At 37.8% G+C, this 17,088-nt stretch overlaps 1 protein-coding gene and 3 non-coding genes across 4 annotated transcripts; all 4 read right to left on the reverse strand.

Annotated features, from left to right (window-relative positions):
- Positions 1-7,955: 7,955 nt before the first annotated feature.
- On the reverse strand, positions 7,956-16,801 carry RPL13 (ribosomal protein L13). The gene is made up of 6 exons (XM_053689396.1): positions 16,732-16,801; positions 14,208-14,324; positions 13,347-13,488; positions 12,527-12,700; positions 8,647-8,703; positions 7,956-8,151 (listed from the first exon to the last, which is right to left on the reverse strand). The coding sequence occupies exons 2-6, from the start codon at positions 14,309-14,311 to the stop codon at positions 7,993-7,995; spliced, it is 636 nt and encodes a 211-aa protein (XP_053545371.1). The 5' UTR covers positions 14,312-14,324; positions 16,732-16,801; the 3' UTR covers positions 7,956-7,992.
- Positions 8,774-8,856, reverse strand: LOC128646421 (small nucleolar RNA MBII-202). The gene has a single exon (XR_008400343.1). It is a non-coding gene; the product is annotated as a small nucleolar RNA MBII-202 (small nucleolar RNA).
- On the reverse strand, positions 13,070-13,151 carry LOC128646422 (small nucleolar RNA MBII-202). Its single transcript, XR_008400344.1, has one exon. It is a non-coding gene; the product is annotated as a small nucleolar RNA MBII-202 (small nucleolar RNA).
- LOC128646423 (small nucleolar RNA MBII-202) lies at positions 14,052-14,134 on the reverse strand. Its single transcript, XR_008400345.1, has one exon. It is a non-coding gene; the product is annotated as a small nucleolar RNA MBII-202 (small nucleolar RNA).
- Positions 16,802-17,088: the final 287 nt, after the last annotated feature.

Consider the following 17,088-nt stretch of genomic DNA (forward strand, 5'->3'; position numbering starts at 1 on the left):
GTGGGTTTGGAAAACAATTAAATTTGCAGACAAGATTTCTGATATTCGGTAGAGATATGTTAATGAAATGCTATTGATAAAAAGCGTATTTGGGGTAGTTAGTTAGTAACAGGCATAGAAAATATTTACTTACAGTGGCCCTTTAATGTTTCTGATAAAGTGGCTTTTCTGACATTTTCAAAGCTGTGTGCGATATCTTCCTTAGTTAAATTGCATTCTCTATCTCCTCCACACTGTTCAGTTATTCAAGTCAGTACTGCATCTGCTTGTGACTCTAGCAGCATCTCATATATAAGTGAGATTGATCTATTTCCCTGTGTGTACAGTGATGTCAGTAAATCCCATTGTGATTTTTTTTTTCCAGATATGTGGAGTCTGTCGTATCAGTTCAGTTAGGTAATGTCTGACTTGCAGATATGCAAAGTGTTGCTGATTGGATAAGCTATACTTCTCTTGCAACTTTCTAAAGGTAGGAACTCCCTTGTTAGGATAGTCTAATAATTGACCCACATTTTTCAAACCTTTGCCCATTAGGCCCGGTAGGAAAGTAAGTTTGCCACAAAGGGGCAAATGTTTGTTGCCTTCTCCTCTCTGACTCCACGCTCATGAGGCATTTTCCATGCTAATATAAGCCCTCTAAACAAGACGTCTTTAACAATATTAGGTGCTTTTTTAAGATCAGTGAAAGACGTGATTTCACCCTCATCACTGCTTTAAGAATCAAAGTAATTCTTACTTGGGGTGTTTAGAGAGTTGTAGTCATTCCACTTAGCTTGAAGACAGGCTTTAAATGCTGAATTATGTGTTATAAAATGGGGGGATCGCCAGTTTGAAGTTTTAGGCTTTTTGGTTTGCGTTTCTAATTGGATCCATATGGGTGCTTGATCCGATATCCCTATTTGAGGAATGCCTACATCTGCTATTTGTGTGTGAATCGTCTGCAAGGTCGGGAAATAGTCTATTCTAAACAGAGTATTATGTGTTTTCGATACACATGTATATTCTCTATTGTCAGGGTTTCTGGCTTTCCAGATATCTACTATGTTCAGATTATTTTTAAATGTATGTATTAAGTCAACACTGGGTGGTAGGACCTTTTTAAGAGTGTGTGGGGCAGGGTCTTGGAATGTCTTGGAATCTGTCTAGGGGGGTGCACTGGGCTATATTAAAGTCTCCCCCTACAATTAGGGGGATCTTTAGTCATGGTGAGCAGTATGGATTGCAATTTGAACCAGAATGTCTTTTTCTTTGTGTTACGGCCATACACATTGCATAAACAATAGGGAATTTTACATATTAAGATCTTTAAAATGATAAATCTGCCCTCCTTATCAATGATTTTCTTTTGGATATAAACTGGTAGGTCTTTTTTAAATAGAATGGCTACCCCTCCTTTCCGTCCTGTATCAGGGGTATAGACTATTTCACCCACCCATCCCTTTTTCAATTTGAGGTGTTCTGCCACAGTGAGATGCGTCTCCTGTAGGTCTGTATTCCTAGTTTTTAACCTCAAAAGTATGATTGAACTTTTTGCTGGAGATGTGATTGCCCCCCAGGTTCCACAAGACTATATTAACCTTAGCATTCACAGTCATTTAAATAATACAGTATATATAACATTTCTGGTAATAGTGAAGAGATTGAACAGTAGCAACACAAATAACTTATCATACCTAATATATAACAGCAAAATTGTGTTTTCACATACCCTTGACCTTCCATCTTGTGTCAGCATTTCAGTTCTGCATGTGCTTTGCATGAAACATTTATGTGGTTGTCTGATAGACTTTAACCATTAACTTTGCTGGAAGAGAGGGATAGCTACAAACCTTAATAATAACAAACAAACTTTGAAAAACATCAAATCTATGCATGTAGAATAAACGATAGAGGCCTTGCGTCAATAAATTCTTGTTGACTGCCATTGCATCTGTTATGGATGGAGTCCCCCAGGTCATCAAAATCCTTTTCCAGAAAAGCTATTTCTCAGTCTGGTTGCTTTCCCTCAGCTGCTCTTTAGTGAGGTAGTGCTGCAGCTCCTTTGGAGAGTTGAAATCCTTTTCGCCTGCGAGCCATCTCCATTGAGATGTCCTGGAAGAGTAGGGTTTTTTTCTTGATATTTCACTTAAGGAATTTGTCGATATGCTTGTAGTATGGCCACTTTGTCCTGGTAGTTCAAAAGCTTGAATATAACTTGTCGTGGGCCTCTGTGATCCATCACAACGCTGTCATGGCTTATGTGATGTACTCTTTCTACCACTATTGGTTGTACTCCCAATGGTATATTAAGTAGTTTGGGTAGCGGATGTTGGACAAAATCTAACAGATCCTTGTTTAGGACCGATTCAGGTGGTCCCACCAGTCTAAGATTATTACGGCCAGACCTATTTTCGAGATCTTCTGCCTTTTCTTACAGATATTTAAAGGGACAGTCAAGTCCAAAATAAACGATCATGATTTAAATAGGGCATGTAATTTTAAGCAGCTTCCCAATTTAATTTTTTAACAAATTTTGCTTTGTTCTTTTAGTATTCTTAGTTGAAAGCTAAAAGGTTCATATCCTAATATCTTAGACCTTGAAGACTGCCCCTAACCTGAATGCATTTTGACCACTAGAGGGCATTAGTTCATGTGTTTCATATAGATAACATTGAGCTCATGCACGTGAAGTGACCTAGGAGTGAGCACTGATTGGCTAAAATGCAAGTCTGTCAAAAGAACTGAAATAAGGGGGCAGTCAGCAGAAGCTTAGATACAAGGTAATTACAGAGTTAAAAACGTGTATTATAACTGTTGGTTATGCACAACTGGGGAATGGGTAATAAAGGAGTTATCTTTCATAGAAACATAGATATTGACGGCAGATAAGAGCCATAGGCCCAGCAAGTCTGCCCGACCTTACCTAACAGTATAAACTTATCTAGTTCGTAGGATAGCCTTATGCTTGTCACATGCATTTTTAAAGTCCCCCACAGTGTTTGTTGCTACTACCTCTTGAGGAAGTTTATTCCATACATCAATCACTCTTTCTGTAAAGAAGTGCTTCCTCAAATTACTCCTGAATCTACTACCCTTTAGCTTGAGCTCATGACCCCTTGTTCTTGAATTTTCCATTTTATGTAAAATACCCACAGCCTCAGTTTTACTAAACCCTTTAATGTACTTGAAAGTTGCTATCATATCACCTCTTTCCCTTCTCTCCTCTAAGCTATATATATTTAGGTCATTGAGCCTATCCTGGTAAGTTTTATTTTTTAGCCCATGTACCATTTTGGTAGCCCTCCTTTGCACAGATTCAAGTTTGTTAATATCCTTCTGAAGATATGGCCTCCAGAACTGCACACAATACTCAAGATGAGGCCTAACTAATGATCTATAAAGTGGCATAAGAACCTTACTATTTCTGCTGCAAATACCTCTACCAATACATCCAAGCATTCTGCTAGCCTTACTCACTGCATTACTACATTGTTTACTAAGTTTTAAATCATCTTAAATAATAATTCCCAAGTCCTGTTCCTCATCTGTAACAGTCAGTAAAGTGTCATGGAGTCTGTAATTAACATTTGGATTTTTCTTCCCTAAATGCATTATTTTACACTTTGCTGTGTTAAACTTTAGATCCCAGTCGTTTGTCCAATCCTCCAATTGTTGTATATCACTTCTCATTTTGTCTAACCCCCCCCCCCCCCCTGGAACATCCACTCTGTTGCAAATTTTTGTATCATCTGCAAAGAGACATACTTTCCCCTGTAGCCCTTTGCTGATATCGCAGATAAATATGTTAAACAAAACAGGCCCCAGAACTGACCCCTGAGGAACACCACTAGTAACAGCCCCCTCTGCTGAATGAACTCCATTTACTAAGACACTTTGTTTTCTGTCCTTAAGCCAGCATTCCACCCAGTTCACAATTTTTGAATCTAGACCAAGGAGATATAGTTTGTAAATTAGTTTATTGTGTGGGACAGTGTCAAATGCTTTGCTGAAATCTAGATATGCTACATCAACTGCTCCACCCTTGTCTAATACTTTTGTTACATAATCAAAGAAGTCAATTAGATTAGTCTGACATGATCTCCCTGAAGTAAAACCATGCTGATTTTGGTCCTCTAAATTGTTTGTCTTTATGTAAGTCATAATTCTTTCTTTTAAGAGGCTTTCCATTAATTTCCCTACTACTGAAGTTAAACTAACTGGCCTGTAGTTGCCAGATTCTTCTCTACTGCCCTTTTTATGAAGAGGTATTACATTTGCTATTCTCCAATCATCTCGGACAGCTGTTTCTTTTTAACCCCTTAATGACCGAGGACGTGCAGGGTACGTCCTCAGAAAAAAGGCAGTTAATGCCTGAGAACGTACCCTGCACGTCCTCTGTGTGGAAAGCAGCTGGAAGCGATCCTGCTCGCTTCCAGCTGCTTTCCGTTTATTGCAGTGATGCCTCGATATGGAGGCATCCTGCAATAACCTTAGATGGCCATCCGATGCAGAGAGAGCCACTCTGTGGCCCTCTCTGCACCGGACATCGATGGCCGGTATCGTTGGTGGGTGGGAGCCGGTGTGGGAGGTGGGTGGCGGCCATCGATGGCCCTGGTCATGTGGAGGGGGGCGGGATCGTGGGCGTGCAAGTCCGGGCGCGCGCACGTGGGGGGGCGCGCGCCGGGGACCGCTGCACTACAGAAAAAAAATAAAGTGTCCCAAAATAAAAGTGGGACCAGTAATTTTTTAAAAAAAACCTTATTCGTTATTTAGGTGGTGGGGGTTGGTCCGTGGGGGGGGGGGGGGGGGGGGGGGGGGAAGCTACACTACAGAAAAAATAAAAAAAAATAAAAAAGAAATAAACATTTGATTGTGCAAAATGGGTACCGGCAGACAGCTGCCAGTACCCAAGATGGCCCCCAATAAGGCAGAGGGGGAGGCTTAGAGAGCTGTTTTGGGGGGGGGATCAGGCAGGTTGGGGGCTAAGGGGGGATCCTAAACACAGCATATGTAAATATGCTTTTTTTTTAAATCGTTTATTTTAGTACTGGCAGACTTTCTGCCAGTACTTAAGATGGCGGGGACAATAGTGGGGTGGGGGTGGTTAACTGGTAGTATGTTGAGAGCCAATTTCATTTCTGATTAAGTCGATTTTGTTATTGAAGTGGCTGGCAAAATCTTGAGCTGAGAGAGAAGTTGTAGTAGGAGGTGGGTGTGGGCAGAGAAGAGTATTGAACGTGGAGAACAGACGTTTTGGGTTTGAAGGAAAAAAAAAAGAGTAGAGCTACGATTAGAGAATAATATTGCTTTTATAGATTAAGGGCAGAATAGTAAGAGTCCAAGATGAACTGGTAGTGAAGAAAGTCAACTGAACTCAGATTTTCTCCAGTGTCGCTTAGCAGTACGGGAACATCGGCATAGGTACAGTGTCAGAGGAGTATGGTTTTCAAGATCTGGTAGGTGGGGCCAGATTGTCAAGGACTGATGTAAGGGTGGAGTTGTAGTGGCGGATAGATTGGTCAGGGCAGAAAAAGGAGTGGATGGAAGAGAGAAGTTAGAGAGAGCATTGTAGGGAGGGATGTTACAGGTGAGATGGTCAGCGAGAAAAATGGGAGTTTCTGAAATCTGAGATTGTGCATCTATGGCTAAAAGTAAGATCAAGGGAGTGACCATCTAGAGGAGTGCTTTCCAAACTGTCGTGACAGTGCAACGGCAGCAGTGTGTAGGTGTGTCCCTGCTTCAGCACAACTTTGTTTCCGACTTTCCGCCTGCTTGCTACTCATATCACATGGTTGACTTGTGATTGATACCTAGTGGGCTACAGATCTTAAACTATTGGCACAGCTCAGTGGGAACTGGAACTATTCCCATTGGCAGCACATTGGCTCCTGACTGCATGTGTAGTCAGTGAGTGGGACAGCAGTGTGTTTGCAACAGTCAGTAATCAGTGCAACTCACATTTTGACAGTTTTTCACCACTAGAGGGCGTTAGACAACATTGAGCTCAGGCACATGAGGCTCCTAGGAGTCAGCAATGATTGGCTAAAAATGCAAGTGTCAAAAGAACTGAAATAAGCGGGCAGTTTGCAGAGGCTTAGATATAAGGTAATCCAAGAGGTAAAAATTATATTATGACTGTTGGTTATGCAAAACTAGGGCGTAAAGGTATTATCCACCTTTTTAAACAAAAATTCAGGTGTTTACTGTCTATTTAAGGAATGCAGTGAGATTCAGACATACACCACCAGGGTGGTGGGGCTGCACAAGACAAAGGGAGACTAAGTTGTAATTGAATGTAACGGAGAAAAAAAAATAAAAAATATTCATAAACATAGAAAATCCAATTCTGTCTTCGGGCTCTAATATCTGAAGTCACTCTGAAGAGACAAGGTTAAAAAGGCACGTTAACCCAACTGTTGTGTTAGTTATTGGGTTTCCAAGACACCCTTATTCAAAACTCTTGGTGGTGGCAGCAGTGTTAAACTGGGGTGGTGTAGGCAGGATTTGGGGGTTAATTTGGTGTCCTTTCAGGTCCTCTGTAGAGATAAAAGGGAACAAGTGTGTGCTATTAACCCCTTCATGCCCACATCCTCCCCATAGTGGCAGCTGGGTGGATAGGCGTAGTCAGTGCCCCCCCCCCCGATGACAGCACATGGTTGTTCCCAGTAAAGGAATGGACTTAAAATTTATATTGGTTTGTTTTCGGACTAGTATGGAAAAGTTAACCTGCTATTTTACCATCTTGAACTAGATAAAGTTTTCATTTTAAACAGACGGATGAATTTTACGTCCCAGCTTGTAGGCAATATGTTTTGTAGAAGCCATTTCTTATAAAACAAATTGTGGCAGGTCTGATATTTGCATATAGATCAACTTAAAATCTACAGATTTAAAGACAGTCAACTTTACACAGAATTATATATTTTAGAAGGCCCTAAAGAAAAAAAAAAAAAAGAAAAAAAAAAATTGTTCATTTCAAAACTTGAAGCAAATGATCCAAGCTCTTTACTCCAAGGCATTACACTCAAAACCAATTATTAGTCCTTACAATGTTAAGATGGGAGGACCATTTTTTTTTTTTTTTTTAAACTCACCTTGAGCAACCTAACTACATGCTATATTACGGCTTCTTAGGACCAAAGATCACCAACACCTCTAATTCGTCAAAAGCAGGATGAGAAAACTCTTTAGTATGGTTTTTAAAAGATCTCTACAAACTGTGCTCAGATTGTAGAGATGCAAATAACAAAAATAAGTTGGGCAACTTCTGTTGGTATAAAAAAAAAAAAAAAAAAAAAAGAAACTTTCTAATTTACACCTATTATCAATTTTCTTTGTTCTCTTGCTATCTTTATTTGAAAAAGGCATTTATGCTAAGGAGCCAGACAATTTTTGGTTTAGACCCTGGACAGCACTTGTTTAATTGGTTGGTGAATTTATCCACCAATCAGCAAGAACCCAGGTTGTGAACCAAAAATGGGCCGGCTTTTAAACTTACATTCTTGCTTTTTAAATAAAGATATCAAAAGAATGAAGAGAAAAAAAAGAGTAAATTAGAAAGTTGCTTAAAATGGCATGCTCTATATGAATCAAAAGAAAATATTTGGGTTCAGTGTCCCTTTAAAGGGACATGAAACCCAAATATTCTCTTTTCACGATTCAGATAAATACAATTTTTCTCAGGAGCTTGCTGCTAAATGGTGGCTGAACTATGCCCATTTTCATTGACGTTTCAATGCACTTCTGGAAACTAGCTGAACACATTTGTGCTTCTTCAATAGCTCCAATTACACAGATATTTCCCACAAAGTTAACGGCTGTTATATGCATTACAGAATACTTTGCGCATGCGTTAAACTGCAACATAGTAATAGTGTTTTACGCACCTATGGTATAGATACTAGAAATTAGTATTGACTATCTAGATGGTGCTTAAGCCCAACGTATGTTTACAAAAAGACTCAAGAATTAGAAAGTACAAGGATAGTTTCTTTTATTAACAGTTCAATAGTTTTACTTTTTCTTCTCCACGTCCTGCTCTGCGGCTTCCTTGGCTCTCTTGGCCCGGATGCCGAACAACCGAGCATTTGCACGTGCCATACGCAGGCTAGCAAAGGCTTTGAAGTTCTTCTCTTCTTCTGTGATAACTCTTGCCTTCTCTTTCTTGAAGACCTGAAAATAAATAAAAAAGTTAAAGGTCAAGCATATATTTACCTCTGAAATGTCTTCCTTTAATCCAGCCAAAGATCTAGTTATTAGATAGATATGTACATTCGGCTATTTTCAGAGCCAAATTTACACTAAATAGCCAAAAGGCACAAGCGGCTGCCACCTTCCAAGGTATACAAAACCTCCGGAAGCACATATCAACTAGTTATACAAATTATTTGGAATTACCCAACACAAACTGTACAGTTTACCTTAAAACTGTATACATTTAGCATTATCTGTTACTGCCAGAAAGCCGGCTCTTTAAAAGAATTCCCACATTCAGAACATTAATATATTTGTTAGTTCTAGGTCAATTTTCTCTCTTTTTTAAATATATTAAGAGATCAGTGAAAACCTATTAAGTAAAGCATTCTAAGTCAGCAGAAAGTTAAAGCTCAATTAATAAAAGGTCAGTAGATTTAGCAAATATCCAGGGTTTTCTGAGAAAAGACTTACATTGCGAATAGGCATGACTGGTCCTTTAAGCTGAGTGGCCATCTTCAGCTCTTCAGCCTGCAAAATGGAAGAAAAAAAAAAAAAAAAAAGTTTAAGCCAGAGTTAACAAATTCACAATCAACTCAACATGACAGGTCTGCAGTCATCAGCTGGAAAAAGGTTCAAATTAAGTCATCACAAAGAATCAGAGATTCCGGAGACAGTGTCATCATTTGACTGCATAGAGGGTAGACCACAAATTTGAATCCTCAAATTTATGTACAATAAGAAAATTTAGAACTTATTCTTCAGCAACATAAATAACTCCCTGATAAAGTAACATTATCGTAACCAACACGCATAAGTTTGCAACATGTAACCGAGAATAGCATAAGGCTTTGAATGAATATATCCCCACTGGATACCTAAACATGATTGACATGCAATCCTACCAATCAGAATCAAGATAATTCATCATGATCAAACACACACACACACACACACAGTGGGACTTATAAACCAGTAAATAGATTTACCAAAAAGCCGGCGTGTAACCCCTTTGAGGAAGCGTGAGCGAAACAAGTGTCAGGCATCAGAGAGTGCATACTCATTTTTTAACCGCTTACTCCCTATGATTGCCAATAGCTTGTAAATGTGTGTTATATTCTGAAAGACGTTATGCTAGGATAGTGAAACAAGTCAGTTAAACGTTTTATCTAGCCCTCGCTATATAGAGGGGGCATAAGCAGACAGAATCTATTACACTGAACAGCTGTAATAAAGTTGACTGTGCAAGCAAGGGCTTAATTAAAGATAGAGTATTAGCTAGATAGATTTAATCTCGCAATCCGACATCACACATTAACAGGTCCTCTTGTTACAGCACTATGTATTAATAACCGGCTATATAAAGATAGTTTGTATCTGACTGCTTGATATTATACAAACCAAGTACAATGTTTCACATCTACAATTTTCACATCTACCAACATTTCACCAATGCTATATATTGATATCTAGAGAGTTTAAGCGTTTTAAACGTGTACGATTGAATAAACCAATAAAGATAAAGTATGAATGATTAAAAATCATTCCTGTATTATTCAGTGAGAATGTTTCCTAGGTAAAGCACTTTCCACTGACTGGGAAGACATTAAAAGCAAATTAAATCCCACATTAAATGTTATCAATAAGATTTTCTCCATGTTGCTCAGAAAGACTAGAGTGCATCTTGTAGACTTTACAAACCTGACCCTTGCAACAAGCTGTGGAGTAGTTTGGGGAGTTTAAGTTAATCACTCAATAATGCAAATTTAGCTAACAGTTTTAAACGCTGATACAATTGGAAAGTTGTTTCACATTGCAATCTATGAATCATGAATATCTAGTTTAATATTTCCTCAGAGTTACAAAAATGTAACTTGTTAAAAATGATGCTGAAATACTAAGTGCATATCTTATCTTTAAAGTGATGGTAAACCTTAGCGTATTTGAAACACTAGCCTGCATTTAAGGAGTAAATGAAGTGGACCTTTAATCATGATTTTTTTTATAGCATTTGCAATTAAAAATCATGAATGAAGGCCCACTTCATTTATTCAGATGCAGGCTAAAATTTCAAACACGCAAAGATTTACCATGAGTTTAAGAATAGATTTACTCACCAACATGTTTTCTCAGACATCACAAGTACTTTATATGTTGCACCTAATAGGGTATTCAATTTTGTTAGGGGGGGTGAGATGTTAAGCAGTGAGGTGTACAAATGATCTTGAGTGTGAGTTATAGTTTAAAGTAACAATTGTGCACAATTTAAAAAGGGACAGCCTATTCAAAATTTAACTTTCATGATTCAGACAAGGCATGTGATTTCAAATTTACTTTGTTCTTTTGGTATTCTTTGTTGAAAGCTAAACACAAGTAGGCTTATATGCCAGTTTCTAAGTCCTTGCACGCCGCCTCTTATCTCAGCACATTTTGACAGTTTCACAGCTAGGCAGCGCTAGTTTGTGTCATATGGGTAACATTGTGCTCACTCCCGTGGAGTTATTTATGAGTCCGCTAAAATTCAACTATCAAAAGAAGTGAAATAAGGGGGAAGTCTGCAGAGCCTTAGATTAAAATGCGATTACAACCGTAAAAAAGCATTAATATAACCGTGTGGGAAAAATGGTAATAAAGGGATTATCTACCTTTTAAAACAAATCCTGGAGTAAACTCCCTTTTAAGCAGTTAATATTTACATCATACATACTAGAAAATAACTGAGTTTAAAGTTCCCTTAAAGGGATGGTAAAAACCAAGAACATTCTATTGTGTCACTTTTGAACATAAAGAAAGTCTAAACTTTTTAAAACAAACTATTACTGCAGTTTTTTTTAATAGCCAAACTCCACCATTAGCCTTATTTGTTTGAGCCAATCTAGGCTTAATTCCATAGGAGGTCATATTCAAAAAAAACTAAATCCTCTCATGATTCAGATAGAGCATGTGATTTTTTATTTTCCCATTTAATTTACTTTGTTCCCTTGTTATTTTGTTGAAAGGGATACCTAGGTAGACTCAGAAGATGCATTGGGTGAGCCAGTAGCATGAGAAATATATGTGCAGTCACCAATCAGCATTAACTAGCTCCCAGTAGTGCATTACTGCTTCAACGAAAGGATGCCAAGATACTTAAGCAAATTAGATAACAGAAGTAAATTGAAAAGTTGTTTAAAATTCTATGTTCTATCGGAATCATGACAGAAAAATGCTGGGTTTCATGTCCATTTAAAACCTAATGAAGACAATTAGAGCTAGCCATGAGAAGTCAGCAGGGAGCATTTCAAGTTCTGACAATTAGAAAATTGCTAAGTTTTCAGAACTAAAATACATTACAAAATATTGCTAAATAAATTTAAGTGGTTCCATTATGCATAACATTTTAGATAAAAATGTTAAGAAGTTTATGGTCTCTAACATTAAAGGGACAGTAATCACCTCATTACAATACATTTCTAGAAATATCAGTTAAGTCTAAACATTTTAGAAACAAAAACAGCAACTGCTTTAAATAGTCAAATTCCACCCACTACTGCCTCATTTAAAGGAACCAACTTAGACTTGACTTCAGACATCAAAAGGGATATAACTTCCCCCCACTTTTGTGTTCTCAATGATCACTATTCTGCTAGAATGTATTAAATACTTTACAAATGGCTCCTTTAACCTTTATTTTGAAATAGCTCGTTTTGACACATATACCGATTATAGAAAAACTAGAAGGCTTACATGAAAATCATGCTCCTGGAGGGGATAGGTACCAGAAACATTTTTTTTAACATTTTCTATTCTATATATGCATTGGCACTTTAACAAACAGTAAGAAATATAAGACTGTAAATAATTTGACATTAGTCAATTAGGTCTGTGCTCCCTACAAGCCTAGCCCATTTCATTAGAGACACTGAACCCAAATTGTGATTCAGATTGAGCATGCAATTTTAAGCAACTTTCTAATTTACTCCTATTATCAAATTTTCTTCATTCTCTTGGTATCTTTATTTGAAATGCAAGAATGCAAGTTTAGATGCCGGCCCATTCTTGGTGAACAAACAGGGGTTGTTCTTGCTGATTGGTGGATAAATCCATACAATAGAAAAGTGCTGTTCAGAGTCTGAACCAAAAAAAAAAAAAGCTTTGATGCATTCTTCTCCAAATAAAGATAGCAAGAGAACGAAGAAAAATTAATAGGAGTAAATTAGAAAGTTGCATGCTCTATCTGAACCACGAAAGAAAAAAAATTGGGTTCACTCCCTTTAAGGAGTGACTGACTGAGTCAAGTGAATGTACGCCAGTTTTTTAGCTGTCCATTCTTACAGGGTTACATAAAGCATACAAAGCAGAGCATAGGACTTACAGAGCTATCACCCTTCTTGGGAGCAGATGGCCTAGTTGGGAAGAGGATCAGTTTAGAACGGTATTCCTTTAACCTCTGCACATTGGCTTGAAGGGACTCTGTAGACTTGTTGCGGCGCCGTGAATCCACTGCAATACCAATGGTGCGAGCAATTCTCTTGTTGATACCAGCTGCCTGTGGAAAGAGGTCAGATTTAGTCGTCAAACGCCAGATGAAGTATAGCACCTCCTTCCTAGTGCACGCTATACATGGGACACTGCCTAGCCCTTCATAAACATCCACAATAGCAAAGTTTCAGCAACACTATAGTTTTCTTATAAGACCTTCATTTTTTCATGCTTGGGTCAACAGGGATACAACGTTTCGGGTGTAACGCCTTTTAATCATGTATAATAAAATATCAAAAAGGCGTCGCACCCGAAACATGGAATACCTGTTGACCCAAGCATGAAAAAATAAAAAAAGGTCTTATAAGAGAACTACAGTGTTGCTGAAACTTTGCTATTGGATGATTTACATGTCATGCACAAACTACAGATCATAGCTTAGATCAAGACAGCCTTCAGACTAAAGGGTTCAAAAGAATCATCAAAGTAGTAGCAGAGATTCCGGAGAAGTGTCATCACAAGGCTGCAGCACACAAACATCCAACTACAAAGCAAGTATTAAAATGCAAATTAACAATCCGAAATAGTTCAGCATTTTGTGTACACAAGGGCACAAAAAAAATAAAAACAAAAAAAAAATGCTGTAGTATGTGAAATTCTAAGCAAACTCATGTGCTTAACCCAGAACTGATTTGCTTCTGAAGTCTACTTACCTTAAGCTCCTCCAAACTGAAGCCTCGGCCAGCTCTCACTTTAGTGTGGTATCTAATAGTGGGACATCTGACAATGGGTCTGATGGGACCAGACACAGGACGTGGTGTTATAAGGCGAGCTTTGACCTGGCGTGCTTTGCGTCTGTATGTAAACAAAGATTAATATTGGTCAGCAAAAGAAAAAAACATTTCTACAGGTATGAATTTGCAATATTTAACTCCATCTTTCTGGGGACACAAAACTGCAAAATTAAATAAAAGGATAACAAAAGATACAAAGTTTGCAGTATTCAAAATAGCAACTATACCTATACTATGTTTTTAAAGATATGTACATACCTTAGGGGGGAAAAAAATTTGGAAAATATTTAGAAACTTTGGACTGCAGATTGGATCACTTTCTTTATATACTCAGGACATTTCTCTGTGGCTCGCGGCAGTAGTCTGTTTATTAGGCATGGGCAAAAATGTGCCAGTTTACAATGCAAACAATATGGCCGCAGACAGCAGCATCCAGCTATTGTATCTGCCTAATTTAAGTACAAAGCACAACACACAAATATCTGGATTTGTACTCATCTTTGTGTGCTACATGGACACATTTTTGCCCATTCCTTGGGTTTAACCCTTTTACAAATAAGAACATGTACATTTTTCACTACAATATCAGTTTAATTTTAATTCTAGAAAGCATAAAAGACCTCTAATAAGGACGACAGTCATCAGACAAAAAGGGTTCAAGATTGACTCATCATACATATACAGCGATTCCGGAGAAAGTGTCATCATATGACTGTAGATTAAAAGTACTATTTGTGATAGCATGTAGCTGTTGCTTGTAATAACTTAGAATAGCCATACCTGCGGATCTTCCTGGCAGGTTGGTTAAACCAAGTGGCTACTCTTCTCTGCCAGTCTTTATGGAAATGGGGTTTCAAGATCATGCCATTTCGGCTGGGCGCCATGGCTGCTTATTCCCTAAAAAAAAAAAAAAAAAAAAAAAAAAAAGAAATCTTAAAAGCACATTTTACATATTTAGAAAATAAAAAGGCTTGATCTATAAAGGGAAAAAACAACAAATAAGTACCTTAAAGTGAAAGTAAATTTTCAGGCTTTACGACACATCCAAGCATTGTATGTCATTAACATATCCAGATTGCTATATTTTATTTAAAAAAATATCAGTTTTATAATTCCTACCGTTATCACGTCCCAACCTCTCTATACGTAGCTGCAATGCTCGTTCACAAGCACCGAGCGCATTGCGCCTCCAATGGCAATTCAGCTATTCATTACATTTTCATCATATTGAAAATTCTCAGACAAATAGTTATTTTTTTTCCCATGGATAAAACGATTGATAACATTCTAAGTATAAGGCATTGCGATTACTTCAAAAATATAATTTATGATTTCTTGCTAAAGTAATTACTTAACTTATTGATCGATAGTAAAGCAATGTGCCCTCAATGTTGCCGAGACGCCGTCTAAACAGATGACGTTCTCGGCTATGTGGGGGAAAAAACGGGTATGCGCATATCGGGAACGCGCGACCAACAAATTAAGGCATAAAAATATATTTGACGCATGCACAAATCAATCAATAGGCTGACGACGTAGCTGACCGGCCGCCTAACGGCCAGAAAGTCAATTGGAAGATCAAATAACGTGATAAGGAAGTAAAATTAAAAAAAAATAATTAGAAAATGGGTTGTCAAAAATTAAATTTTGTTGCGGATAAAAATTTATTTACAACGAACTTTGTAAAAAAATCATGAATGAAAATACTATTGATTTTACATGATTTAATGGAGGATAGCAAAGCATGTAACTTTACAATGGTCAGTGAACACAGGCATTGTTTACTGCAACTGGTTTTCAACATGCCCTATTAAGAAGAACCAATCCAGAGCCTGTAAATAAGTGGTCTCAAAGTACAGGCCCTGGGGCCATATGCTGCCCCCAAGATAGTTTCATGTGGCCCTCCCTTGGTTAAGGTAAACCATTCATTTTAGCTGTCAAAAAAAAAAAAAAAAAAAAAAAAAATTAAGGGTTCTAAGAGGTGTAAATAGTTGATGTTCTATATAGGTACTCAAAAGATAAAATATAAAGACAAGAGTCCAGTGTCGACTCCCACCATGCAGTGCTTGGATAAAAAAGTCACTTGACATTGTTATACAGTTCCATAATAATCACTTCACTAGGCACTCACAAGATTGCAGGACACTTGGCCAGTGGCCCCCAGATGAGTTTGATACCCCTGCTATAAATAAACAGGCACTGTCAATGTGTTAAGATCTCCATGGATTGGCCTCAGTAGGAAAAACTGCAGTAAGTAACATATGTGGCAAGGTAGTAAAGCCCGGCATGTTATTTTAGATTTTATTACTGGTAAATACAGTTTTCAGACAAGTCACAAAAAAAGTGGCAACAAATTAAAATGTTCTAATATATATAATTATTTTATATCGCAAAGTGTTGCCATCCCTTTAACATTACAGCCCTGCACACACTGGTAACAAACGTATAGTGACAAATTTGGAAATCATAAACAGGTAGTTGAATGGTTATATCCAAGCTGCAAAGAAACACGTTTAAACTACACTATTGTATTTAATTGGTGCCTGAGAGAAGTGGAAATACCCCACAATATTTCAGTAGTACACTAACAATTCAAATTGTCATTATTTTTAGCAATAAAACACCAACATATTTTGTTGAGCTGTAACAGGGTCACCATTAAACATATCAAAGCAGTTACACAGATACTACCTATAAAAGGGGTAAACAACAACGTATCCCTATAAAATAATGTCCCCTAATATAGTAACATACCAATTTGCATATGCTCTACCCGTTTATAGCTCTTACAGAAAACAAAGTTAACCGTATGAAATATATGTAACATTCGTAAGACAAGTTATTCTATTACTAACTACAACTGAGACCATTAACAAACTGCATGACTGCAGGACACTGGAATCAAGTAAGCATAGTCTGCTTATTAAACTGAGTTGTGAGCGCTCACGTCAAGAGATCACTGCAAGCCCAAATACACACAACTTGCATAAGGAGGCCTACAACTGGGAATAGCTGTGACGCGCTGAATAAGTCAACATATTATACGGTATAGTTCCCAGGACACCACACGTCTGCCTTTTGCATAGGACCCATGCTACCTGCGGCCTCTGAGTCACAGGCAGGCCAAAACGGGGAAATGATCTTGTGAACAAGCAATTTGGGATACAAGTTAAAAATAAACACATAAATGTCAAGTAAAGGCGTCGCGATCTCCATTCCGACCCGTCTAGGCGAGGCACAAACAGCATAAAAGCAGGATGGTATAAGATTGCGATAAGTAATCCAACAGATCGAAAACACATACCTCTATAGGGAAATGGCCGCAAAGAAAGGAAGGAGAACCCCGGTGCACTTTGGGATATGAACACTCGCGGCCAATTAAAGGCGAAGGTTTTCATGGGCCAATCAGTTAATAGATAATCTGAACTATCACCTGCGACCCGGAAGAACTATGTGATTCATTATGTTGTCCATTGCCAACATAAAATATGGCAGCAATTACACAAAATATTCATTTAAATTGCATTTTCGTTTCTTTATCAATTCATGCATTTCTTAATTCATATTGGAGAACTAGACGCGGTTTATAATTGATTTGATAAATGTTGGCTTCAGTATCACAAAAATATGCAAGTCAGCTGCCAATGCACAATACACTACT

Source organism: Bombina bombina, chromosome 1, assembly GCF_027579735.1.
Source record: "Bombina bombina isolate aBomBom1 chromosome 1, aBomBom1.pri, whole genome shotgun sequence".
Taxonomy (NCBI): domain Eukaryota; kingdom Metazoa; phylum Chordata; class Amphibia; order Anura; family Bombinatoridae; genus Bombina; species Bombina bombina.

Coding starts and splice junctions, on each gene's coding strand:
- RPL13 (XM_053689396.1), bottom strand. CDS start 14,311: ATGGCGCCCAGCCGAAATGGCATGATCTTGAAACCCCATTTCCATAAA. Junction 13,489..14,207: donor CCTGCCAGGAAGATCCGCAG/GTATGGCTATTC, acceptor GTTTACATACAG/ACGCAAAGCACGCCAGGTCA. Junction 8,152..8,646: donor CAGTCATGCCTATTCGCAAT/GTAAGTCTTTTC, acceptor ATTTATTTTCAG/GTCTTCAAGAAAGAGAAGGC.